General features: G+C 37.8%; 1 protein-coding gene across 2 annotated transcripts in view; it reads right to left on the reverse strand.

The window, feature by feature from the left end:
* Nucleotides 1-815: 815 nt before the first annotated feature.
* SLAIN1 (SLAIN motif family member 1) overlaps nucleotides 816-27,210 on the reverse strand; it is an 82,621-nt gene continuing 56,226 nt past the window's right edge. For both annotated transcript variants that reach the window (XM_027844520.1, XM_027844519.1), the window contains exons 6-8: nucleotides 23,167-23,322; nucleotides 9,476-9,758; nucleotides 816-1,954 (exon numbers count right to left, since the gene is read on the reverse strand). In XM_027844520.1, the coding sequence (XP_027700321.1) occupies nucleotides 1,879-1,954; nucleotides 9,476-9,758; nucleotides 23,167-23,322 (515 nt within the window). In that variant the 3' untranslated portion in view covers nucleotides 816-1,878. The remainder of the gene's footprint in view (nucleotides 1,955-9,475; nucleotides 9,759-23,166; nucleotides 23,323-27,210) is intronic.

Below are 27,210 nucleotides of genomic sequence, written 5' to 3' on the forward strand. Positions count from 1 at the left end.
TGTCAATTAACTGTCTCAACTTTCTTACAGGGTTAGTGTGAGGATCAAATGAAATATTTGTAAAGTTCTTAGCACAGTGCTTTACATATAGTAGGTAGTATATAAATGTTTATTCCCTTCCACCTCTTTTCTTAAGTGAACTACTCATTTACCTGTTTATGTGTATTTTCTGCTGCATCTCTAATGATTTAAGTATATTATAACGTGAGCACCTTATTCCCAAATGAAAACAGATATTTTAAAAACATGGATTGTTTTCTAACCTTGGCCAAATATTTAACTCAAACAGCTTGGATACAAATGTTTTCCTAAATCATTCGACCATATTCTGTCCTGAAAAGTTTTTCAGAACATTGTCAACTCTGAAATGAGGAGGAGAGGGGATTACTTTTATAATTTTTTAATGTCTCAGAAATTAACTGAATTCCATTTGCAAAATGTGCTGATATTTTCAATGAGTGGTTTATTCTAAATATGTTTCAAGGCATCAAGCTGACCCACTACTGATGAAGTCCCAATATTCCCCTCTGGGATAAATACTTGGTTCACAATTTATAGTGAAAATTAAATATAACTCCCTGGTAAAAATGTTTTGAAGCCCAGTATTTTTTATGTCTCCAGTGAACAAATGATTTAGGCCCTCCAAGGCCCTCTACAGTAAGTATGAAGATGCTCACGCAATGTAAATCCCTGTGTAAGAAAATAGCGACAATCTAATCATCTTCAAAATTGTAATAAAGCTCAGCTATAGGAAAACATATCTGTTCACATTACATTGCAGTCATGTGTGACTTGATATTGCTGAAATAGATTCTTTATTTCTGAAACATTCCAAAACAGCAGTATACACAGTAACAAATATTAGGTCGTATGCCATAAGAAAGCATTCATTAGTGCAATTGGATTCTGTAAAAGGTCTATCAAAAAGATTTATTTGCATTAAAATGCATTCATTTTTTTTCCAGAAGCAAATGTTAGTAAAACATTACAGTTTCATCCTTTGTAACAAAGTATTGAAATCCCACAGTTAGTGTAGAGACCATTGCACATGGTAAATGCAATGCACATTTCCGCCTCTGAGATTCTGTGATGCGATCTACAAATACCAAACAGGATATGATAATAAATTAACATTTAAGAAAACGATAACAAGGCAAAACCACTGGACTCCCTTGCTGTCTCCGCTACCTCCTCTGAACTCTTCAATTATTTTGTGCTCATCCTACAACAACAAAAACAAGATTATAGGTCTCCCAAACTGTATGGTATGTTTCTGTTGATCTTTCCCCAGAGCTAAAAAAATAGTACCTTACCACAAAAATACTTTTTATGGCACAAAAATTTAAATTGTTCCCTAGTGGTTCAAATAGGTGTAAAAAGAAACAAGTGCAAAAAAATAGGATTCCTGTAAACTATAAAAATTAAAGTTCAAAGTATATGCTATAAGACCCAGTCATAGGCAATGTATTAAAATACAAAACATGTAATGGACAAAGGTGTTTAGAATGTGTAAGTACATTGAACAGGTAACCTTAAAAAAACGGATATGGCAAAGCAGTATTTAATATTGATATATCTTAACTCTCACAAAAAGTAGTTCAGGTACATAGCAGTTTTATTTAAAAAAAAAGATCTAGTTCTAAATGTCACAATACTGCAACTGTGGGTTTGAGAACATTGCAGTATCCCAGGCAAATATTTAAGTGCAAAATTTAGTCTCTGATAATAGGTCCATTGAAAAACAATAGCGTGGTGAATCCATTAAAACAGTAAGGAGGGAAAGACATTAACGCCCATTGTACTGTCACCCAGCCAGCTGGGCAACATAACCCTCATTTTCCACTTCTTTCCCAGTCTTCTAGAGTACAAAATGCCTCATCAATAGCAGCCATCTCTCCAATTTCCATCTCTCAGAGTGCTAAGTGAAGACAGAGGCTTTGGGGGCTGAAGAAAACTGGAAAACAAAAGAAAAGGTGGCACGTCATTAATAAGTAACATAGGCATCGTCACTTTTTTACTTCTAATCCTAAAAGTTCAACTGCCTTGAATCTTTTATGCTGAAGCCTTAATTCTTGCTTGGTTGGTTGTTATCCTTTGTTCTGAAACAGGACCAAAATGACATCACTGTGTTAAGGTACAATGTGTCCAACTATAGCTGATCAGAATTAATTCTTAATTCACTTGAAATTAAACTAGTGCTACTTTCTGAAGAACTTTATTATCAAAGTACAGAGTCATCCTAAATATCTTTATTAATACAATCTAGAGCCTTCAGGAAAGATTTAGAAGTACCAAATAAATTGTTGACTAAAAAAATCAATTACTTCATCAGGATTTCACAATAGAGGAAGAATCACTGATATGTCCATGTTGCAGCTTGATTAAATAACAGCCTGAGAGAATAATGAAGTGCTGAGACACCATGTGGAGAAGAAGCAGTTCAATACTGCTATAAACCTAGATGCACCACAAATTAGTTGCGAGTCCTTGGACAAAGTCATTTAACTTCTCTGGGACTCTGTTTTATCATCTGGCAAACGGAAATTTATTTACTCTTACAACAGATTGTTAAGTTCAAATGAGACAACATGTCAAAACGCTTTGAAAAGCTAAAGTCCTGTACAAATGTAAAAATATTATGGTTGACAACTGAACTTGACTCTACTAGACCTAAATGAGAAGTGTTACAAAGTTGAAAGTCCTCTCTGTAATGCTTTGTATCTCAGAGACTTCTTCCTGCCACGCTGTGGATGCTTCACCATCAGATTCCCAGCAGATATTATTACCCTGGGACCCTGAGCACCAGGCTGGTGCAAGTTTGTCACATTTAAGTGTTCCCACACCCACCCCAGCACACTCTATATACCTAGTTCCCACCCCAGAGTCCCTGCGTTTATAAATTGGTATGAGTCCATTATATTCAATCCCCTCTACCTCCCATACCCAACCACAATGCACTCTAGCTACCTTCCCGTCCTGAAGCACTTATTCTCTACCCGCTACCCCCAGATTTCTCCATCATTGCAGGAAGGGACATTTCCTATGATTCTACTCAACATGGCTATGACTTCTCAACCCAAAACACCCCATCCCACTATAAGTGTTGCTTTCTATTCAAATGCAAACTCCCAGAGGGCAGAGACTATGTTGTTTGTTGCATTTGTATCTCCATTGCTTAATATTTTAATTTTAATTAAATATTAATTTAATTTTAATATTTATCATAATATCAATAATATTAATATTAACTTTAATATTTTTTCATTCATTCCTTCATTCATTCATTTCCAAAGAAGACTTTTAATTACAGATAAGAGAATGCCAGATGAACTTTATTACTGAAATATACATGAAGTACACAGAAGCAGCATGGATCTAATGCACTATATAATCTTTAAGATCGTAAAAATCAAACCAAATCAAAATGAAAGCTAAGACACCAGACAGGACACATAAGTATACATGTGTATGTGCATATATGTGTGTGTGTTTATGTGTGTATGTGTTTCTCCCTCTCCATCTCCCTCTCCCTCTCCTCCCACTCCCCCGTCTCTTTCCTTGGCTTCCTTTTAAGGTTCCCTTAAAGTCCTACCTTCTTAAGAAGCCTTTCCTGTCCTATCTTAATGTGTGCATTCTCTCTGATATGATCCTAAACTTACCTTCTGTATGTGTGTATGTTTCTTGAAATAGATCTCTACTATAAAAATGTGCAGACCCAGCAATAGCACTTCTAGGGCTATATCCCAAAGAGATCATACAAATGGGAAAAGGATCTACATGTACAAAAATATTCATAGCAGCTCTTTTTGTGGTGGCAAAGAATTGGAAATTGAAAGGATGCCCATCAATTGGGGAATGGCTGAGCAAGTTGTGGTATATAAATGTAATGGAATACTATTGTGTTATAAGAAATGATGAACAGGCTGACTTCACAAAAACCTGGAAAGACTTGCATGGTCTGATGCTGAGTGAAGTAATCAGAACCAAGAAAACATTGTACACAATAACAGCCATGTTGTGTGATGACTAATATTGATAAACTTAACCATTCCCAGCAATATAAGGATCTAAGACATCTCCAGAGGCCTCATGATGGAAAATGCTATCCATATCCAAAGAAAGAACTATGGAAGTTGAATTGACAATTTTTTTCTCTTCTGTTGTGTTTTGTTTCCTCTTTCTGATGGTTCCTCCTATTGGTTTTAAATTTTACTTACAACATCACTAATGTGAAAATATGTTTAATAGGAATGTAAGTGTACAGCCTATATCAGATTGTGTGCTGTCTTGGGGAGGGTGGTGGGGAGGGTGGAGGAAGGGGGAGAAAAATTTTAAACTCAAAAGCATATGGAAGTGATTTGATAAATCAAAAGAAATTAATAAAAAAAAAGAAATAGAGCTCTAGAAAACCAGGCTTTCACAAAGCCCATTGGGATTCAAATGCAGGTACCTGACCATGCCTTAAACTCAAATCACTCTGACTTTCACTGATTGGCCAATAAAAGGTCCAGGCTCAAGCCTCACTTGCTCATTATTTGGGTTCTGATGGCTCAGAGTGAGCGTAAATAACAATTGTTTCTGGTCAGGACAGAAACTCCAGGGGTCTTCCCCTCCAAGTTTAATTTTTTTTTTTTTTAGTAAGCAAACTAGGTTATCTTTTGCCTCATTTCTTACCTAGCCTTAAATCACTGAATGGGTGTTGCCTCAGACAAACTGAGATCTGGGAAAGACTTTATTTTAAAAAGTCCAAGGTCTCCCACTGCATATGGTGTTATTTCCAGTTGTCCTGACCTATATCTTGCCACTGGACTCAGATGACCCTAGAGGACAGAATGAGGCTAATGACTTTGCACAGCCCTGCCTCACTTCAAACCAATTCACTTGCAAATCAAGACATCACCCTCCTGATGTCATTGATCCTCTTTGAGAGGGAAGAACAAAACACACACACACACACACACACACATCTTGTAGGTAGCTGTTTGCATGCAGTCTCCCCCGTTAGACTATGAGCTCCTTGAGAGTAAGGATTGTTTTGTTGTTGTTTTTTCCTTTCTTTTCATTCCCAGTGTTCAATATCCCCAGCATTCGGCAAACTACATTGGAGCATAGCAGGAACTTATTAAATGTTTTTTGACTTGTCTTCCATGCACTGTGTGATGTTATTCACTTTGGGGATGATCTTTGAGCCAGGTCCAACTCTAAATCACTAGGTCATTAATGTCCTTAAAATTAACATTGCTATAACTATTATGTATTATATTCTGGGAAATCTATCAAGCCCACACAGTCACTAAGCAAGAAAATGAATTCTGGACCCCAAATGGGACTAAAACAAAACAGCTGGGACCCATATTAAAGATGTTTGCACAGCTAAGCAAAAGGTAAACATGCCAATGAAACAAGAATGTCTTCTAAAAGGCATTGTCTCAGCAATCTGACAAACACAATCAAACCAGTGAAAGAATAATTAAACAGTGGATTTATGTACATGTACTGCAGCTAATCTAATTGTTATCAAGTTTCCCTAAAGAAACCTCTGTGAAGATGGACCTATAGAAGCCAAGGTCCAGTATAAAGACTGACCTGGATCATACCTACAAAATTCTAGTCAAAGGACAGCAAAAACGGAAAAGGGAGTCTTCAGACTAGGGTACCAGAGTTTCCTCAACAGAACCCACATTTTGCTACAAGGTCATTTTGTGAGCCTGCCAGAAGACAAAGTTAAACTTAGAGGGAATGTGTTTGTCTAGGAACATACGTCACTTGACCCAGCCAGCTTCTACTATGGTTTTCTAACTGGACCTGACTTCACTGCCCCACCAAAAGCTGTTAGGAGACTTAGGCCTATTACAAATGAAAGCAGACTAGACTCACTTCTAAACTGTCCTGTTTTTGCCCATTCTTCACTTTATAAAGAGGAAATACAGGCACTCATTTCTTATATCTTAAGATTCTCAAATACTTGAAAAGACAATATAATAAGATTTTCTTACAGTAGCTTCTGCCAGAGCTTATTTATTTATCTATTTATTTATGTATTTATTTTAGGCAATTGGGGTTAAGAGACTTGCCCAGGGTCACACAGCTAGTAAGTGTCAAGTGTTTGGTCTGAGGCCGGATTTGAACTCAGGTCCTCCTGACTTCAGGGCTGGTGCTCTATCCACTGCATCACCTAGCTGCCCCTTACCAGAGCTTATTTTAAGAATACATACTGGCATGTATTTTGTAAGTTTCTAGCACATCTGCTCTCAAAAATAACTGAAGAGGAAATGCCATTTGAAAAATATAGTCATGTGGCCTAGGCATGTTTCTGATGGAAATCACCCAAATATGATCAGAATAACCAACCCTAATCTCTCTTATGAGCTCTAGTACATCACCAACTTCCTTTTTGGAATCTTGAACTGAATGTTCCATAGGCATCTCAAATTCATTATGTCCAAAAGAGAACTCATTATTTTTTCTCCCATGCTCACCCTCTTACCAGCTCTTCTATTACTGCAGAGGGTACCACCATCCTCAGGCTCCCAACCTCAGTGCCACCCTTGACTCCTCACTTACCACTCAGCCCATAGCCAATGTGCTGTCCCATCTTATCATTTCTCCATTTCCTCCATCTCTTGTGTAAGTCTAGTCACACAGCAGTCATCATCGCACAAGTCCTCATCATCTCACCCTTGAACTATTGTAAAAGACTTCTTTCTGGTTGGTCTCCCTGCCTCAAATGCTCCCCACTTCAATTCATCCTCCACTTCGCAGCCAAAGTGACTTTCCTAAAGCACAGGTCTGACCATGTCACCTGCCTATTCAAACTGTAGTATCAAATAGAAAATCTTATTTGACATTTAAAGTCCTTCACAGTTGGACCCCTTCCTACCTTTCCAGTCTTCTTACATTTCACACACACACACACACACACACACACTACAATTTTCATTGGTCTAGCTGTGGTTCCTTGCACCAGACACTCAGTCTCCTGACTTCCTGCCTTTGCGCTGGTCATTCATCCATGTACCTGGAAGGCTCTTCCCTCCCCACCTAGGTCTCTCAGCTATCCTAGCTTCTTCCAAAGCTTAGCTTAAACTATACCATTTGCAAGAGAACTTTCCAGCCTAACCCCCTAACCCCAACCCCATACACAACTAGAGAGTTCCCTCTGAGATAATCTTCCATTTCCACTGTATATAGCTTATATGTACATACTTATTTATATTAGAATGCGAGTTCCTTGGGACTAAGGACGATGTTTTTGCCTTTTTTTCATCCCCAGCACTTAACACAGTGTCTGGCACATAGTAAACATTTAATAAATGCTTATTGGCTGACATTTAATATAGAGATGTGCTAAGATGAACAATATTAGTGCATATCTGCTGCTATCATTTTCTGCCACAAAGACTTGCTTGAGGCTACACAATGAAATGGCTGAGCCAAGATTTAATCCACATCCTTTAACTCCAAAATCAATGTTCCTTCCATTCAACCACACTGCCTCTTATAATATATAATGACTGTTTTCCCTTCAGACCTCTCAAATTAGACTGTCTTTGTGAATTTTTCTCATGCAGTTTCCAGGTTAGCCACATCTTGGACCCAGGTTCTCCAAATTCTCAGGACATTGTTCTGTTAGACCCTACTCCTAACACCAGTTTTCCTAGCACTTAATAATTCACATCAACAGTCATTATAACTTGCCTTTGACCAATAATAAACGTCAAAACATTTTTAGCATTCTGAAGAAATTCAATTTAGTTAAGCCAAAGGTTATGTAGCAGAAGGGAAAAAAACCTCACTAAGCCATTAAATGCTGCCATGTTCTCCATAATTTTTGGTCTCTAGTTCTATATTACTTATTGTATGTAAAAGGATATGGTTTTCTTCTTAAAATTTTGTAGCTTCAAGTGTTCTCCTTCCTAACTCTGAGGAATGCAAATTAATTGATATCATTTATTTACTGTTTACCATAAAATACAAACATTTTTATACCTCCAGAGAACTCGATGTAAGTCTGAAGTCATAGGGTCTAGTGTCAATTCTGTCATTTTCTAACTGCAGAATTTGAGATAGATCATTTAACTTGTCTGTGCCTCAGTTTCTCTTTATACAAAAAAAGGATAATATTTGTACCACCTGCGCTTTAAAAGCTTGTGATGTAGAAGGTTTTTTTTTAAAGTCAGCTACTGTTATTATCAGTTATAACTTTGTCTTGGGTTTGCACATAGGAGTTCACTGGCAATTTATTATGTTCTGCAATTTATAGTTAGAGAATTGCCTAGGGCATTAAAAGGTTAAGCGCTCAAGGTCACACATCTCATGTGTCAGAGGAGGCACTTGAACTTATGCCTTCTTCCTATGTCAGAGGCCAGCTCTCAAACTACTAGGTCACTCTGCCTCTGATTAGATAGTACACATTATATATAATTATATTTTTTATTAGACAGAATATATGTTTTATTTATATAAAATTAGTGATAATAATGAGAAGTAATAAAAAGGAGTAAATATCTAGAAGAGATTTCACTGTTTTCCAACTAAATTTTTACTCTGAACAAACAATCTGTTAGTACATCCCATGTGGTACTCATCACACATTAATGGGTACATTCCAACAGAAAGTTAATTCCTTGAGTTCATGAGTTGTTTTTCATTTTTATCATTGTTATCTTCAGTCCTTAGCACATAACAGGTGCTTAACTAATGTATATGGGATTAAATTATAATGCAATTACTTGTGTGAACATATTATCTCCCTTAATAGATGGTAAGCTCTTTTGCAGAGCTTAGTCATCCTTGTACCACTCATACTATAGCCTCTGGCCCATAGGTGATGTTAAAAAAAATACATACATATGTGTGTATGTGTATGTATGCATGTATATGCATATATGTATGTATATGTATGCATGGATGTATGTTTTTTTTAATTATCTAGAGAAGGGTGACCAATATTGTGAAGAGCCTCAAGATTCTGATATATGAAGACTGGTTGAAGGAACTGGGGATGTTTACTATGAAGAAAAGACCTAGATGACAGATATGTTCCAGTATTTGAATGGATGTCACAAAAAGAAGTTGTCTGAACAACATTCCAATGGAGTTGTGCTCCCAGGGACATGAGTAATCCACCTTTTCAGCCTCAGCAAGTTCTGTCTCTAGGCTTTCTCAAATCTTGCATAGAGGAACCATCCAGCACACCAGAGACCTTCCTCTTGGTCTAGCCTGTAGCAGGTGCCTGGTAAATGAATTTCTGCTGAATTTGAAAACAAATGACTCGTTCTTTATCAATCATCAACTTTCATGCAAGGTTAGTTGATAATCTCATCTTAATTTTGCACAAAAAAAAGCAACAGATGGTAAGGTTCAAGAACTAGCTAAATAAATGAAGACTGAGATGGTTTCTGGAACAACTTCACATGTTAAACAAAATACAACATAGTAAGTCTAAAAGAAGCGACAGAAAAAATGGTCTCACCTTCGCACAGGCTGTGCAATTTTGCTCCTGGGCAAATTACTCCCATTTATTGCCAAAGATGGTCTTGGAAGCCCACTTCGCCCTATCATTCCAGAAGTGGTAGTTTTGTTTGGTGCAGGAATTCCTGTGTTGGAATATGCCTGTAAGCTGTTGGATAAAGGAATATTGCTGCTGCCTTGAACAGTTGGACTCACATAGGCGGTGGCTTTGAGAGGTTGCCTTATGGACACTGGAAAATGACCCACACTGTGAACTCGATGCTGAAGCTGTCCTGGTGATGGAACTAGAAGAAAACAAAAATCTTCATACAAGGGGAAATTTTAAGGATGCCTTGCTTGAGGAAATCGTATAAATCACATTACACATCAGTCCCAAATGGTAATGATAAATCTGAACCGTTTAACATAGTACAGCACAAATGAAACTGAACCCACAAATTAAACTTTTAGAGAGGTAACTTTTAGGAAGTTTCTCCAAATCTGCTTTTCTGCAACATGCATCAATTGCTCCTACTTCTACCCTCTGGGGTCAAGTTAAATAAGTCTAAGCCTTCTTCTACATGACATCTATTCAAATACTTGAAACATAGCTATCATCTAAGTCTTCTCTTCTTCACTAAACATCCCCAGTTCCTTCAGCCAGTCTTCCTATGTCATGATTTTGAAGTTCTTCACAATCCTGCTTGCCCTCCTCTACGTACTTTTTTTTTCCATATTAGTCATGTTGTGAGAAAAAAAAAAGACCCAAGAAAAATAAAGTTTAAAGAAAGTGTGCTTGAATCTACATTCAGACTCCATCAGTTCTTTCTCTGGAAGTAGTTAACATTTTTCATCTCATATTCTTCAGAACTGTTTTAGATCACTGTATTGCTGAGAACAGTGCCATTCACAGTTGATCACTGTACAGTATTGCTGTTAGTATATACAATGTTCTCCTGGTTCTGCTCACTTCACTTTGCATCAGTTCCTATGAATATTTCTAGGCTTTTCTGAAAACATCCTTCTTGTCATTTCTTTTTTTTTTTTCTCTTTTTTTCTTATTTGTTTTTAGTTTTCAACATTCACTTCCACAAGATTTTGAGTTCCAAATTTTCTCCCTATCTCATCTCTCCCCCCAACCCAAGATGGCAAGCATTCTGTATATCCTTTCCCCTAACCTGCCCTCCCTGCTGTCTCACCCTTCACTTCTCTTATCCCCTTCCCCTTCTATTTTCCTGTAGGGCAGGATAGATTTCTATACCCCATTTCCTGTATTTCTTATTTCCCAGTTGCATATCAAAACAATTTTTTTAACATGTGTTTTTAATACTTTGGGTTCCAAATTTTCTCCCTTCTCCCTCCCCACCCACCTTCATTGAAAAGGCAAGCAACTCGATACAGGTTATACATGTGTAGTCATGCAAAACACTTCCATAGTAGTCATGTTGTGAAAAACTAAGTATATTTCCCTTCATCCTATCCCACCCCCCATTTATTCTATTCTCTCTTTTGACCCTGTCCCTCCTCAAAAGTGTTTGATTCTGATTACTCCCTCCCCCAATCTGCCCTCCCCTCTATCATCACCCTGCTCTCTTGTCCCCTTCCCCCCCTATTGTCCTGTAGGGTAAGATAGATTTCCATACCCAAGTGAGTGTGTGTTATTCCCTCCTTAAGCCAAATCCTATGAGAATAAGATTCACTCATTCCCTCTCACTTTCCCCTGTTTCCCCTCCACCGTAAAAGTCTTTTCTTGTCTGTTTTATGTGAGATAATTTACCCCATTCTCTCTCTCCCTTTCTCTTTCTCCCAGTATAATCCTCTCACCCCTTAATTTTACTCTCTTGATATCACCCCTTCATCTCCAACTGACCCTGTGCCCTCTATCTATATATCTATATCTATCTATATATATACATATCTACATATATATACACACACACACATACATAAAATTTTTACCTTCCAACTACCCTAATACTGACAGAGGTCTCATGAGTTACAAATATCATCTTTCCATGCAGGAATGTAAACAGTTCAACCTTAATAAATCTCTTATGATTTCTCTTTCCTGTTTACCTCTTCATGTTCACTTGAGTTTTGTATTTGAAAGTCAAATTTTCTATTTAGCTCTGGTCTTTTCATCAAGAACGCTTGAAAGTCCTCTATTTCACTGAATGACCATTTTTTCCCCTGAAAGATTATACTCTGTTTTTCTGGGTAGGTGATTCTTGGTTGTAATCCCATCTCCTTTGCCCTCTGGAATATCATATTCCATGCCCTGCAGTCCCTTAATGTAGAAGCTGCTAAATCTTGTGTTATCCTGATTGAGTTCCCACCATACTTGAATTGTTTCTTTCTGGATACTTGTAATATTTTCTCCTTGACCTGGGAACTCTGGAATTTGGCTACAATATTCCTAGTTTTCCTTGGGGATCTCTTTCAGGAGGAGATCGGTGGATTCTTTCAATTTCTATTTTGCCCTCTGGTTCTAAAATATCAGGGCAGTTTTCCTTGATAATTTCTTGAAAGATGATGTCTAGGCTCTTTTTTGATCATGGCTTTCAGATAGTCCAATAATTTTTAAATTCTCTCTCCTGGATCTATTTTCCAGGTCAGTTGTTTTTCCAATAAGATATTTCACGTTGTTTTCTATTTTTTCATTCTTTTGGATTTGTTTTACAGTGTCTTGATTTCTCATAAAGTCACTAGCTTCCAATTGCTCCATTCTAATTTTTTTTTTGGCTAGACAATGGGGTTAAGTGACTTGCCTAGAGTCACACAGCTAGTAAGTGTTATGTGTCTGAGGCTAGATTTGAACTCAGGTCCTCCTGAATTCAGGGCCAGTAATCTATCCACTGCGCCATCTAGCTGCCCCTCTAATTTTTAAGGAAGTATTTTCTTCAGTAAGTTTTGGACTTCCTTTTCCATTTGGCCAATTTTGCTTTTTAGGCCATTCTTCTCCTAATTGGCTTTTTGGACCTCTTTTGCCATTTGGGTTAGGTTATTTTTTAAGGTGTTATTTTCTTCAGTATTTTTTGGGGGGGTCTCCTTTAGGAAGCTGTTATCTTGTTTTTCATGATTTTCTTTCATCACTCTCAGTTTTTCCTCTACTTCTCTTACTTACTTCTCAAAATCCTTTTTGAGCTCTTCCATGGCCTGGGACCAATTCATATTTTTCTTGGAGGCTTTGGATGTAGGAGCTTTGACTTTGTTGTCTTCTTCTGGTTGTATGTTTTGATCTTCTTTGTCACCAAAGTAACACAATATAGTCTCTTTTTGCCCTGCATGCTCATGATCCCAGTCAATTACTTGAATTATAAACTCTTTGTTAAGGTAGGGGTCTGTTTCCAGTGTGGAGAATGTACTGTCCCAAGCTTCAGGGGTTTTGTGCAGCTGTTTTCAGAGATACTTCTAGGGACCTGTAAATGTTCAGTTCTTCCAAGGTGCTATGATCAAGGGTGAGGTGTTTACTACTTTCCTGGTTTGTGCTCTGGTCTATGAGTGACCCCAAGCACTCTTTTCTGTGTTGGAACTGTGAGGAGGATTTCCTCTCCACTGCCACTACAAGCTCCACCACGCCAGTGCTCCTCCTCGCCCTAGGACTGCCACCCAATACTGTGACCCAGATCCAAACACAGGCAAAGCAAAAGAATCCTGCACCAGCAGAGAGATCCCTGCAATACCCCTCTGATCAGCCACTCGATTTCCCCTCAGTCTGTGGGCCAGAAGTTCAGGAAGCAGCCGCAACACAGGGACAAGCTGGGGGACTGGAGCTGACTCCGTGCTTCTCTCTCTTCACTGCAGACACAGACTTTCCCCACTGACCTTCTAAGTTGTTTTTAGTGTCTGTGGGTTGAGAAGTCTGTAAACCACTACAGCTGCCTATGATTCAGTCCTCTGAGGCCTGCCTTGCCTGCATGCCCAAGCCAAACTGTGCTCCTCTCCCTGCCTGGCACAATATACCTTTCCGATCAACCATCCAGGTTGTCTTGGGCTATAAATTTGTTTCACTCTGTATTTCTGTGGATTCTGCTGCTTTAGAATTTGTTTAGAGCCATTTTTATAGGTATTTGGAAGGGTTTGGGGGACAGCTCAAGCAAGTCACTGCTTTTACTCTGCCATCTTGTCTCCGCCCCCCCTGATAATTTTCTTTTTTAAAAATAATCTTTATTGATATCTTTTTTTAAACATCCCCTAAATTTCTCTTTGTATCCCCCAGAGTTCTGTGTGTGTATGTATGCATGCATAACAAAAAACATTTTAAGAAAAAAGATAAAGTAGGAAAAACCCAGTAAAATCAATAATGTACTTTTAAAATTGAGAATACATGCAATTTTCCAAATCTGTGAACCCCTACCTCTGCAAAAGCCAAGTTTCCTTGGGGCCAACCTTAATTTTTGTAATTTTGAAATAGCCATTTTCAACTGTTTTGTAGTTGTTGTTCTTTCAATTTACATTATTATGTTGATTATCTTCTTGGCTCTGGTTACTTTGCTTTGCATTAGTTCACGTAAGTCTTTCCATGCCTTTCTATATTTTTTCACCTCTTATAGCACATTAATATTCCATTACATTGATGCATCACATTTCATATTTTTTTTTAGCTTTCTCCCAATAAATCAGTATTCACTTTGTTTCTAGCTCTTTGTTGTCACAAAAAGTGCTTCTATAAAGCACTTCTATAAAGCACACTATAAAGTGTGTTCTGTGTTTTTTTTTTTAAATCAGTGACTTCCTTGGAGTGTATGCTTAGCAATAGAATCCCTAGGTGAAAAGTTATGGGCATATCAGCAACTTTAATTGAATAATTTCAAATCACTTTATAGAATGGTTCTTCTAACTCAAAGGTAGACCACCAAAATTAGTATGCCTTTCTTTTTACAACTCTCTCCAACAATGATTATTCTCACTTTGGTCATCTTTTCCTATTTGCTAGGTTTGTATTTCTCTTATCATTAAAGGATTTTATTTGATCTGCAGCATTCTTTTACATAGTTGTTAAGAGTTTGTGATTTTGAGAACTGTTTGTTCATGTCCTTTAACCACTTTTCTTTTGGGAAATGACTTTTGATCTTATATATTTCTGTTAGTTGTCTGTACATCTCAAATATCAAACCCTTATCTGAGAAATTTGATATAAATTTGAGGTTACTTCTGGCCCTTTCTCTTCTTATCCTAAATGCATTAATTTTGTGCAGGAGCTTTTCAATTTCATGCCAGACACTTCATCTCTTGACTCTGAGCATTTTCTCTGGTTGTCCCCCAGGTAAAGCTCTCCTTCATCTCCAAATCATGGCTTCTTTGGATTCCTTCAAGTCCCAGCTAAAATCCCACATTCTACAGGGAGTCTTCCCAATCTCTCTTAACTTGTGTTTTTCCTTTGTTGAATTATTTCTAATTTATCCTGTATATACTTGTTTATATATAGTTGTTTGTTTCTTGTTGCCTTCCTCCGCCAATTAGATTGTGAGTTCCTCAAAGGTAGAAAGGTCTTTTACATTTCTTTGTGTTCTCAGTATTTAGAACAGTGCCCATCATATAACAGGTTCTTAATAAATGCTTCTTGGCTGACTAACTATAATCAACATTATCTTAGCTTTTGTAAATGCCTTTTTTGGTTAAAAAAATCTAACTAAGTATATTATCTAATTCTCTTCTTTTTTATGATACAATCTTTAATATTTAGGTCATATATCCATTTTGAGTTTATTGTAGAATGTAATATCTTATTACATTTATATTTATATTTATATAACCATTATATAACATTTATATTTATATAACCATATAACCATATATTTATATAACCATTCTATGCCCTTCCTAAAATGTGGTGCCTAGAAAAAAACACAACAGGATACAGTACAGCAATACATCACTTGCATATTACTTTTCAATATATTAGCTTGTCAAGTTGTCATATCACACTCTTAACCAACATGGAGTTTGTAGATCATTAATAAGTTCCCTAAATCTTTTCCTTATCAACTTTCATGTAGCCACAACTCTCCCATCTTATACTTGTGGAAATGATCTTTTGAAGCTAAAAGTAGAATTTTTTCCACTATAACATTTATAATATTATAACATAGTAATTTATAAAATTTCTTCTTAACAAGACTGAACTCAATCTAATAACTCACATTTGTATAATGCTTTAGGGTTTGCAAAGCACTGTCTTCCTAATAGCCTTGTGAGGTAGACAATAGAGTATCAGCTCATTTTATAACTGGGAAAACTGAAGTTAAAGGTCAGATAACTTAAATGTCTGAAGTAGGCTTTAAGCCCAGGTCTCCTGATTCCAAGTCTAAATGCCCCATCTACTACACATGTTGCCTCCCATTCTAGACTATAGATCATTTTCTGGATCTTGACTCTTAGCAAGGGTGACACCTATCCTTTCTAACTTTACATCATGCAATAAGAATGATGAATGTCTTCATCTGAGTCACTCATGCAAAGGGTAAACAGCATGGAGCCAAGCACAAATGCCCAAGAGATTTGCTTTTAACCTGACATCAAATGATTAGTGATTACTTGGTGCTAAGTTCTTTAATTTCAGGACCTACCATGACAGTAAGGGTGAGGACAATGTTAAAAAAAGCAGCTATATCTTCATTTGAAATCATGATTATTTCTATTAACCTGAGAAAAACAACTTCCAGTCAAATTTCTTGTAACATTTATTTCATGAAATTAATTCAACGAGTTTCTGTATGAATATAAAAAATGTATATAGGTCATAGTGAGTACCGAGTATCTCTTTTACTTCCCCTTTGGGGGAAACCATAGTAGTGGGGCTTGGGATGATGAGTCAATGGGAAAGTCAGGCTCTCAGATCACAGCCTAGGCAAACTAAAACAGTGAGACGAAGGATGGGGGGGCAGGCAGTGCTCTTACAACATTCCTCTGCATATGTAATAGAAGTACTCTATTTTTATACATTTCATTATGTATTTTAAAATATTTATATATTTATGCACATGCAAATATATGTATAAATATATTATGTATATTTTACAAATGAAAAAACTGACCTTTTAAAAATAAGTCACTGAATCTCTCTGAGAGTCACAGAGGCAGCAGAGGAAAGAGCTGAGAGTCAAACAAATGTCTGACCATAAATCCAGTAATTTTTCACCAACACTACAGCTACCTTTAAAAAAAGAAAACTTCCTCACATTTAAAGCTGTCAAAAAATGGAAAGGTCTGCCTCCTGAGATAGGAGAGTTCCCCATCAGCAGAGGTCTTCAAGTAGAAGGTAGATGACAGACAAAAGGCTGCTGGAAATTGTAGCAGAGATGCCTTGATTAAGCTGGAGGTTGGGTTAAATAACCTCTGATTTCCTTTCATCTCATATTCTATGATAAAGGCAAAATGTTGAACATTCTAAAAAATTTACATGTGATATGAAAGCTATGGAAATGAAGTCAGTTTCCTTTATTTCCTAATCAATCTTCAAAATTCATAGTAATAACGAAAATGATCATTTATGGCTTCTTAGCCCCAAAATATTAAGCAACCTTTGTCTAGTTTTTAGATGGCTATGAATTAGATTAACAACAATCCAACCCAACAAGCATTTAAGAGGCTGCTACGTGAACGGCACTATATTAGGAGCTAGAGATACAAAGAAGATATCCTTGCCCTCAAGAAGCTTACATTCTATTAGGCTGGGGGCAGTTTCATAGCAGTAAAACTTCAAACTGTAGTGGGAGAAGAGTTCTGAAGAGCTGGGCTTAAATCCCAACTCCACTAATTACTACTTGTGTGATCTTGATCAGGTCCCTTTAGTTTCCACATTGGCAAAATGAGCCACACTCGTGCATCAGATGGTTTGTTTGTTCCCTTACAGATCTAATTCTATGATTGTAGTAGACTGTGATAGATTAGTGATTGGAACTGATAAAAGAAACATGCAGTCTAAAGTTAAGTACACTGCTTTGCGGCAGCATAAAGCAAGAATATTCTGTGACTTCATCCTTCTACCAAAAGAGAGAGAGACCTAAATTGATTCAGGTTCCCTGCTATTATCTTACTGCCACCACCTTCACTCCAAACCTGGGATCAATCACAAGCTTTGTGGCTAAAGAAGACGTCAATTTTATAATAAAAGGCTTTAAAAAAAACAGCAGGGGAGAAGTTTACAAGTTTTACCTGTTAATCCTAGTCTTTTGTGCAACATGCCTGGAAACTAAGCCTCTATTTTTCTTAGTTTCCCTTTTCATCATCTGGCATCTCTCCTGTTTTTGGATCTTGTTTGTCAACAGTTCAGTTATATTTGTTCTAGAGACATAGAATTCCAGAGTTGGAAGGGACTTCTGACAGTCATCAGTCAAACTCCTTAACTAAAGCACAAATTCCTCTATAACACCCCTGGTAGGTATCCTTGTGGGTGAAGTAGCTCACTACCTGAGCAGCTTGTGTTATCCTTAAGATTCTTCACACATTCAAATATTCAGTCATTAGCCCAATCTTTTCATTTCTATTTCTACAACATCCCTCGAATATATCTCCTTATTTCCTCCTCACAACCTGAAATCCTGCCATGCAGTCTTACTAGGTGACCCATACACATTACCATCAATGTGTGCCTTTATACTAGTAGTCCCCAAGGCAACTCTTGGAATCTCTGGTTTCCTTTAAGACCCTTGTAGGACCAACATTCTACATGAAGCCTTTCCTGATCCTCTCTGGTACTAGAGTCTTCTCTCCCAGATTCACCTTGTAAGCTTTTTTATATGTATTCAAACACATTGTACACATATTTATTTATGTACTTATCTCCCCTCATTAGAATGTAAGCTCCTTGAGGGCAGGGATTGTTTCATTTCTGTCTTTGTATCTCCAGTGCTTAGCATAGTGGCAGCAGGCATGTAAGTTGCTAAATGATTCCTTCTCAAAGCATTACCACTAAACAGCTGTTTGAAGTTTCTCCTTAGAGTAGAGCTGAAATCTGCCTCTCTAATAGTCTCCATCTATTATTCCTAGTTCTGCTCTCTACTCTGTGTACATTCTTTGAGGGCATGTTTTCCAACCCTACTGTGAGCGTCCCATACTTACAGCAGATAATGTCCCATTCCCTGACCCTTATGTGAGTCTTCCCCTAAGTTGCAGAATGTCAAAGAATTTAATGGGGAATTGCTGGCTATAAACCAAGGAAAGTCACACTCTTATCCCTTAGCTTTAGATAGAAAAGTCCCATCTAGTCTCAGGCCTCATCCCCACCCTACCCCTTCAGGCAACTATAGGCTGGTAATTAGGCCCTTTATCATTTTGCAAATATACTGGCCTTTCTCTTCCTAATAAATACAACCACCTTAATTCTGAGGCTCATTGCAGAAAACCTAGACTATTTTAAAAGTCTCCTCTAGAGTCTTCTTGCCTCCAATTTATCCTTTACACAGCTTCCCACTAAAGAGAGCAATACAAAAGGATTATATCACTCTTGTAATAGGAAAAAAAAATCTTCAATGACTTTCCACTGCCAACTACTCCAGACAGTGAGGTAGTACATTAGATAGAGCTTAGACCAAGATTCATGAAGATCTGAATTAAAATTTGATCTCAGACACTTACTAGCTTTATGACCTTGGGCAAATTCACTGAATCTTTGTTTGTTTCCTCATCTGTAAAATGGTAATAATAGCACACTCTTCTCAAGGGTTACAGTGAGGATAAAATGAAATATTGTAAAGAACTTTGGCAAACCTTAAAGCACTTTAAAAAGTATTACCATCATCACTACCATCACCACCACCACCACCATCATCATGTGTTCCTGTTATGTTCTCTTTGATCTTCATACCTTTTCTCATGCAAACTTATGCTCACCACTACCTGTTAAAATCTTTCACTTCCTTCAAGGACCAAGTTGGCTTCTGCCTCCTCCATAAAGCTTTCTCTGATCCCTGCAGCTGAAAATCATCTCTTCCCTCAAAAATTATTTATAGTACTTTCAGACTCCTCCCCTTTGCATTTATTATACTGTGGCTTGTATCAGAGTTATTCATATACATGTCATAATCAGTCAGCAAGTCCCTTTGAGTTCAGAGCCTATTTTTATTTCATGGTTGAATCCTCAGCATCTATCCTATAGTAGGTGTTTAATAAATATCTGTGGAATCAACTCTTGCTTCCATCCCTTCCCTCCATGGCATACCTTCTATGTTATTAATTATTGAGCCAGGAGCATATTCACTAGATGGGCATAACAGTATCCCTCCGTTTGTTGGACAGCTGCCGTTTTTACTTAGTGCCCTAGACCAGGTGCTGGCAAACGACAGCCTGCTGGCTAAGAATGGATTTTACATTTTTAAATGAAAAAAAAAAACTTTATTTAACACGTAAAAAACATTCTTAGCTCAGAGTAGAACAGAAACAGGTAGGGTGCTGGCCCCAGCCCTAGCTTCTCAACATGGCTCATCTCCTGTGACCCTCATATATCTAGGAATCTAGGTTATTTCCCAGGATGAGCTTTCTCTTCAGTAGATTACCTGGGGCTCCTGATGGATCTTCCATCAAAATCTTGTCTCCAGAACTTGTCAGCTGCCAGATGACTGGCAGAGCCGAAATAACAGATTTAACCTTGGGCCAGGGAAAATGTGACCATCAACATTTCCCTGTCCTAGCTTTCTTTCTGTAACCATTTTGTCCTGTTCTGACCTCCAAGTCATTATAAATCATACCCCCAAGGAGCAAGGATTATTTAAACTCTAGTACACAATCTGAAAAAAAAAATCTTAAATGTACAGTAAATTATATCAGACAATTCCCCCAGCCCTGCATTGATGACAATCTATCATGTGTTTTGTTTTTTAACCAAAATACAGCAGAGAATGAAGTAAAGAGGAAAAGGGTGACTATTCAATTCCTAGCTAGAAAACAGGACAACTGAAAAGAGATCTTCAGGGCTCTTTCCCTCCTCAAATATTCTTGGAGAACTTTCACCTCTTTCATTTTATATGTGTGTATATATATGTGTGCGTGTGTGTGTGTGTGTGTACACACATATAGTATATATACACATAGGTGTGTATACACACACACACACACACACACACATGCACACATATACATACACACATATATCATCACTCAGGAGGCAGCCAAGTGGCACTGCGGATAGAGTGTCAGGTCTGGAGTCAGGAAGACTCATCTTCCTGAGTTCAAATCCAACCTCCAGCACTTACTAGCTGTGTGACCCTGGGCAAGTCACTTAATCCTGTCTGCCTCAGTTTCCTCATCTATAAAAAGGAAATGGCAAACCACTCAAGTTTCTCTGCCAAGGAAATCCCAAATGTGGTCATGAAGGATCAGATATGAAAGAAAAATGACTGAATAACAAGAAAACATCACCCCAAGTTGAAAATCTTCAAGGGATTATTTAAGTATTAAACCCTATATTCTGAACATCCAGCACAGTGACATATAAATTTGGGAGAGACAGGAGAAGAAAATCAATGATTTCTTCATGATAGGAAACTTCTGGTATGGAAAATCCCTCAACCAATACAAACCAGCAATTCATATATAATTTATATTCTTAATTTCTTACTCCAGGTTACTACTTGTCAGCTATTTACTGACAAGGTAGGACTTTAATCCAACTTCAATGTTGGTACTCCACCCAGTGTTCCATGCTGATTAATGTTTTGTACATAGTCGGTCTACTATTGTTTATTAGCAGCCCACTACATACCAGGAACTGTGCTAAGCAATGGGGATATATGCAAAGAAAAACAAAAGGCAGCCCTTGCTCTCACAGTCTAATGGTGGAGACAACGTGGAAACAACCAGGTACAAACAAGTTATATACAGGATAAATTGAAGATAATTGCTTCAAGAAAGGTACTTTCACTAAAGGGGAATGGGAAGGTTTCCTGTAGAAGGTATGGTTTTAGCTGAGACCTGAAGGATGCCAGGAGATAAGGAGAAAAGCATTCCAGGCATGGGAAAGATCCAGTGCAAATGCCCAGTCTGGAGATGGAGAGATTTGTTTGAGGAACAGCAAGGAGGCCAGTGTCATTCGACCACAGAGGGGATGGGGGATAAGGTGTAAGAAGACTGGAAGGTGTGGGGAAGATGGAGGGGCAGGTTATGAAGGGCTTCTGAATGTTAAACATAGAATTTTATATTTGATCTCAGAGGTGATAGGGAGCTACTGGAGTTTAGGAAGATTACTTTGACAGCTAAGTAGAGATGGTAGAATAGAAAGATACTGGGATAAAGTCATGAGATATATGGAGAAGGGGAAGGGACTAAGCATTTTATATAGTGCACATTATGTGCCAGACAATGGCTGTTGTTGTTTGTCCTTTGTTCTCTAAGAGAACCAATGACATCAGGGAGATGATGACATGACATGTAAGTGAATTGGATTTAAGTGAGGGAGGGCTGTGCAAAGTCACCAGAATCACTTTGTCCTCAAGAGCCATCTGGGTCCAGTGGTAAGATACAGATCAAGATGACTGGAGATGGATGCAGTGGGAAACCTTGGCCTTTTTAAGCTAAGGTCTTTCTCAGGTCTCAGTTTGACTGAAGCAATGCTCAGTCAGTGATTAAGGCTAGGTAAGAAATGAGGCAAAGAATGGCCTCTTTTACCCAGTCAAAAAAAAAATCAGTCTAGGAAAGACCCACAGGGTTTCTGGCCAAAACAGAAACAATTGCTATTTACATTCACTCTGAGCCATCAAGGCCCAAACAATGATCAAGTAGGGCTTGGACTGGGACCTATTGTTGGCCAATGAACAAGAGCCAGAGTGATTTGGGTTTAAGAAATGGTCCTTAAAAAAGAAATCTAGCCCATAAACCCCAAGATATCTTCAGAGGTTTCAGCAATCAAAATTTACATTCCTTTGGGCATAGCACCTGCAGGTACGGTTATGATACTCTATGTGACCAGAGGGAAGGGAGGGGGATGGGGAGAAAGGAAGGGAGGTAGAAAGGAAGCTATGTTGCTCAACTGGTCAGTTCCAGTTGGGTCCCCAGTGGGACACAGAGGTTCTTTATCCTTTATAAATATTTCATTTGATCCTCACAATTACTCTGAAAGGCAGGTACTATCATTATCCACATTTTACAATTGAGGGACTAAGACAAACTGAAGTTAAATGACTTTCTCAGGGTCATACAGCCAGAGCTAGTAAGCATCTGAGGCTGGAGTTGAATTCAAGTCCTCCTGACTCCAGGCCCAAAGCTCTGTGCCCTCTGGCACCATCTAGCTGCCACCAAATATAGGTTCCAGTCCTAACTTTGCCACTAACTGGTGGTTTAACCAACATACTTTAGGCGAGTCCCTAATCTTTCTGGTCTCAGTTTCCCCACGTGTAAAATGAGGACGTTGAATTAGATGACTTCTAAGAGGTCCCTTCCAGTTCTAAAATTCTTTAGTTTGAGTGCAACACCCCAGAATCCAAGACAGTCAGTCTGTATACAGAGGGGATGGATAGATTTTTTCAGCTATACTCACCAGGAAAATGTGAACTCTGGCCTGCAATGCCACTTTTAGTGACAAATTAATTATTTGTAATGAGCTAGCACAGTCTACAATCTATAAGCAGAGTATATAATAAAATCTGCAAAGCAGAGGAAGACTGGACTTCTTTCAGTTCTTCTGTAATACGGAGATCACATTCAACAATAAAACATTTCTTTTACAGCTTTGTAATGCTACAACAATTAAAAAAAAAAAGATTAAAAAGCATCACTTACTACATGACTGTATCCTTGACATTCCATTACCAGCCCCATGTAAGCTCGAGTCAAAGCTCTGGCTGTTTCTCACAGTGACCGGGGAGCTAACATTGCTACTGACAGCTGTTGTACTTGGCATTCGTGCTAGGTTAGGCATACTTCTTCGGAGTTTATCTGAAGGAAAAAAAAAACATTTTGGGAGGTTAAAAGCAACAAGTTTTCAAGCAACAACAACAACAAAAAAAAACCCAAAGCCCCAAAACATTAGCTTTTAAAAGCAAGTAAACAAACTTAATGACCTCCATATTAATTCAAAATTGACACATAATATATGAGTCATGAAGCATAATAGACTAAGAGATATTCAACCATACCTGAACATACATAGGGTAGCTCCAAAGTAATTCTAAAGAACTTTGACCAAGGCGGGTGGGAGTCAGGGGGACCGCCTTTGGTAAAGGCAGCTGAGAATGAGGGAGAGAAACAGTTTACTCTCCACTCGCTAGAAACTACCACAAAATGAGGTTTTAAGCAGGTGTGATTTCAACTGCAGTATAGGCAGTATAAATGGAGTACACAGAACATGCCAATGAATATGTACCAAAAACTGGTAATGAGATCAATATAAACACGTATAGTAGGAAGAGAAGGGGATGTGTGGTCAGCAGATCTGGGTTAAAATCCTGGTTCTTCTATTTACCATTTGTGTGGCCTTGAGCAAGTTTAATTCACTGGGCCTCAGTGTCCTGATCAGTAAAATAAGGCAATGGTACTAGAAAATGATTTAAAGTCCCTTCCAGCTCTAAATCTATGACGTTATGATGTAAACCTCATGACTTGTTAAAATGAAATTAATTCATCAAATCTCCCAGGGCACAATGTGTACCTTTTGAGTGTAAAACTTCAGAATGGCCATAGTTATAGCACAAATACCACACATTAGAGGTTGGAAAGACAGAAAATAAAACAAATTGGTTTCTCCATGTAATGTATACTTTTGACCACCAGGTGGCAGCAGAGTTATACTCAGACACTAGAATGTGCCTCTTACCTATGAAATAAGCCAGAAATATAGGCTATAAAAAGTAGGTTGTTCTTTCTCAAAATTATTACAAAGCAGCTCTGCCTTAGCTACTGCTTTGATGACATTTTTACTATTTAGCTTATCATCTAGTCCAGACCTTCTATATCTTTTCCTACACCACGGGCCCCTTGAGCTCTGGTAAGAGCTACGAACCACTTCTTAGAAAAATGTTTTTAAATGTGTAAAATAAAATACAAAGGATTACAAAGGAAACCAAAGGCTAATGAAAATAAGCATTTAATTCTTTTCCCATTTAAGGTCACAGACCCTCTGAATTATATCCAGAGAGTTAAAATCGCTCAACTCTAATACAGAGAGTAGGAAGGAAATTAACAAGTTAAAAGTAAGGACCAACTTGCTTTGAGAAATTTGAAGAGATCACTTCAGCTAAGGAGGCCCAGAGAAGGCCTCATGGAAGAAGTAACACCTAAGTTGAGCCTTGAAGCAGGAAACTTCAGGCCATTCCAGTCATAGTATGAGAAATCTAAACAAAGGCTCACAGACAAAAAAGGTTACAATAAGAATGGGACTGGAGAGTACACCAGTTTATTTGGAATGCAGAAAATGTGAAGGGGAGTGATATGAGAAAGTTGAAAGGTGAGTTAGAACCACAGAAAAAACTGGAAGCCAAAACAAACATTTATTTTGCTTGGTAATTTTCATCTTTTTATTCTATTGTCAGGATCCAAGACCACCTCTCTCTTGTTAGACACCCTGTTTTCCAGAGCTAAAGCCCAGCAGCAAGCTGTGCCCTGAGCTTGGGGTAACAACAATCCTTTGTGCTCTGGATGAACTTTGCTGCAACTAAATCAAAGAACTGATGGTCCCTGAGCTTAGCAAGCACCAACTGGCCCAGATATGAAACCTTTCTATGAATTTTTTGTCACTAAATAACCTTGCCTCATTGTTGCTGTTGTGCCTCACCACTGTTGCTACACTGCACTGTTTGATTCTTTATCTAACCACAAATAAATAAATTAAGGTTTAGCCCCACTGCCTTGGGTCTCCTACTAGAGAAGGCCCCGACATATGTGCCTAACTTCTCTCCCTCAGTGGAATAAAGAAAGCTTGTTAATTTTTCCATGTGTGAGCTTTTTGGTATTTTTGAAGTTAACAGTGGTTGCAAAACCTCTGTGATTGTTCACACATTTGTTACCAGAGTAGGCAGGCTGGTGGCAGCAGCATGATCAGAAAGTGAATAATTACCATCTGCCAAGCCTCCAGTGTGAACCTAAGTATGATACCTACAGGAGCCCTTTGAGCTCTGCTCAATTTGCACCTGGAGAGTGGCAGTGGGTGATTTTCCTTCTCTGATTCTTGAGCTCCTGTGTTTAGTTGAGCCCTGCTCCCTTGGAAGATTGGCATTTTGGCTGTTGGGACTGAAGATTGGTTTTGTTGCCCTCCCTTGGGAGAGGTTTTGCTGGCTCTCCCTTCAGAAAGGTTTTGTTTGGCCCCTCCCTGGGAGAGTTTGGTTTTGGTCCCTTATAGGGACTTTGTTTCAACACATGTCTTAAGATCTAGTGTCTTAAGATCTATAAAAACGGGTACTGCTTTCTCTCAGGCCTGTAAACAAGCTGCAGATGGCCCAAAACTTGCAGGTATATAATTAATTGGCAGAAACTGATCCAAGACAACTCTTACCACCATTGGCCAACTTGAGGTTCTTTTGATTGGGATAAAATAAACTATCATAAGAAATGTCTTGATGAAGTCAGCAAGAAAATTAAATATTTCAAATGGGATGTTTTTAATAAATGGATAATAAAACCCACCAAATGAGAAGCCTTTTATAACTTAGATTCCTTTAAGAAAAGCTTAGATAGAATTATCCCATCTACATGTCTGTCTTATCATTTTGTCTGTGTTTACGTCTTTGTAAAATGTAAAATGTCTGTGTCATGTCAGTGTTATTTGTAGATTCTGTTACCTTGAAAGACTTAAAATACAGCCAGCCAGAAAAACTGCTAAGGGCTATAGCGAAAGAGTTTAGAACCCTGGAAAAGATTAGTGAACTTTCATACTCGAAGCAATTGTCCCAGTAAGCAAAACTAACTGCCACTTTAGGCTTTCCCAGGGAGATTAGGCTATAAGAAAATCGGGGGAGGGAAGAGTCTGCAAAGCATACTATTTTTCTCTCATTTCAGCTTTGGCCACATTGGAATTACAGAAATAAAGTCAGATAATTTGTAGAAATGTTAAAAACAACTTGATAGATTTTGAAGGTTAAGGAGATTAATCATTAAGGAGTTTGAAGATTTATCATTTTTAAGACTACAGGGCAGAACTCCTGAGATTTGGGGTAATTCCAGAAACTTTTGTCTTAGTAAGTTTTGAGATACCACTCTGTAGAATTTGTTTTAAGTAAAAACAAGAATTAAAATTCTATAAAAGTTAAAATGGCATTTAAACTTCCCCTGAAAATGGATAGCTTCACTGCTTTACAACAATGAAGTCAGGCAACTAATTTAGAAGTCATCTCAGAGTGAGAAAAAAAAATAGGTATACAATTTGCACTTTGTAGCCATCTCCTGTTAATCATTCCTTGACCATGAAAAGAAAAAAGTCTGTTTAAACCAAAGATCATTTGTGACCTCCCTCCACTCTACTGAGAGACCTTCTCCCTCTTATCCTGTTAACCCCTTTCAGATCAGGTTCCCAAACACAGTTGTTAAAAGAAAATGCTGGAAAATGTGGGGAAACTTGAATTATGTTTCAGTTGCAGAAATTTATTATCTGTACAATCTCAAGCAAGTGATTTTATCTCTGTTTGACCCACTTTCCTGATCTGTAAAGAGAAAAATAATAATGGTACCCACCTCCCAGGGTTATTGTGAGGACCAAAATGATATAATTATAAAGTGCTTAAAACAGTGACTGGCTTAAACTAAGCACTATAGTATTATTATTTTTTTAATTGAATGTAATTGTTATAAATCTAAAGTGGGTTTAAAAATGCCAAAGTAATAAGATTAATGATT

This window comes from Vombatus ursinus, unplaced genomic scaffold (assembly GCF_900497805.2).
Source record: "Vombatus ursinus unplaced genomic scaffold, bare-nosed wombat genome assembly UNPS02014942.1, whole genome shotgun sequence".
NCBI lineage: Eukaryota > Metazoa > Chordata > Mammalia > Diprotodontia > Vombatidae > Vombatus > Vombatus ursinus.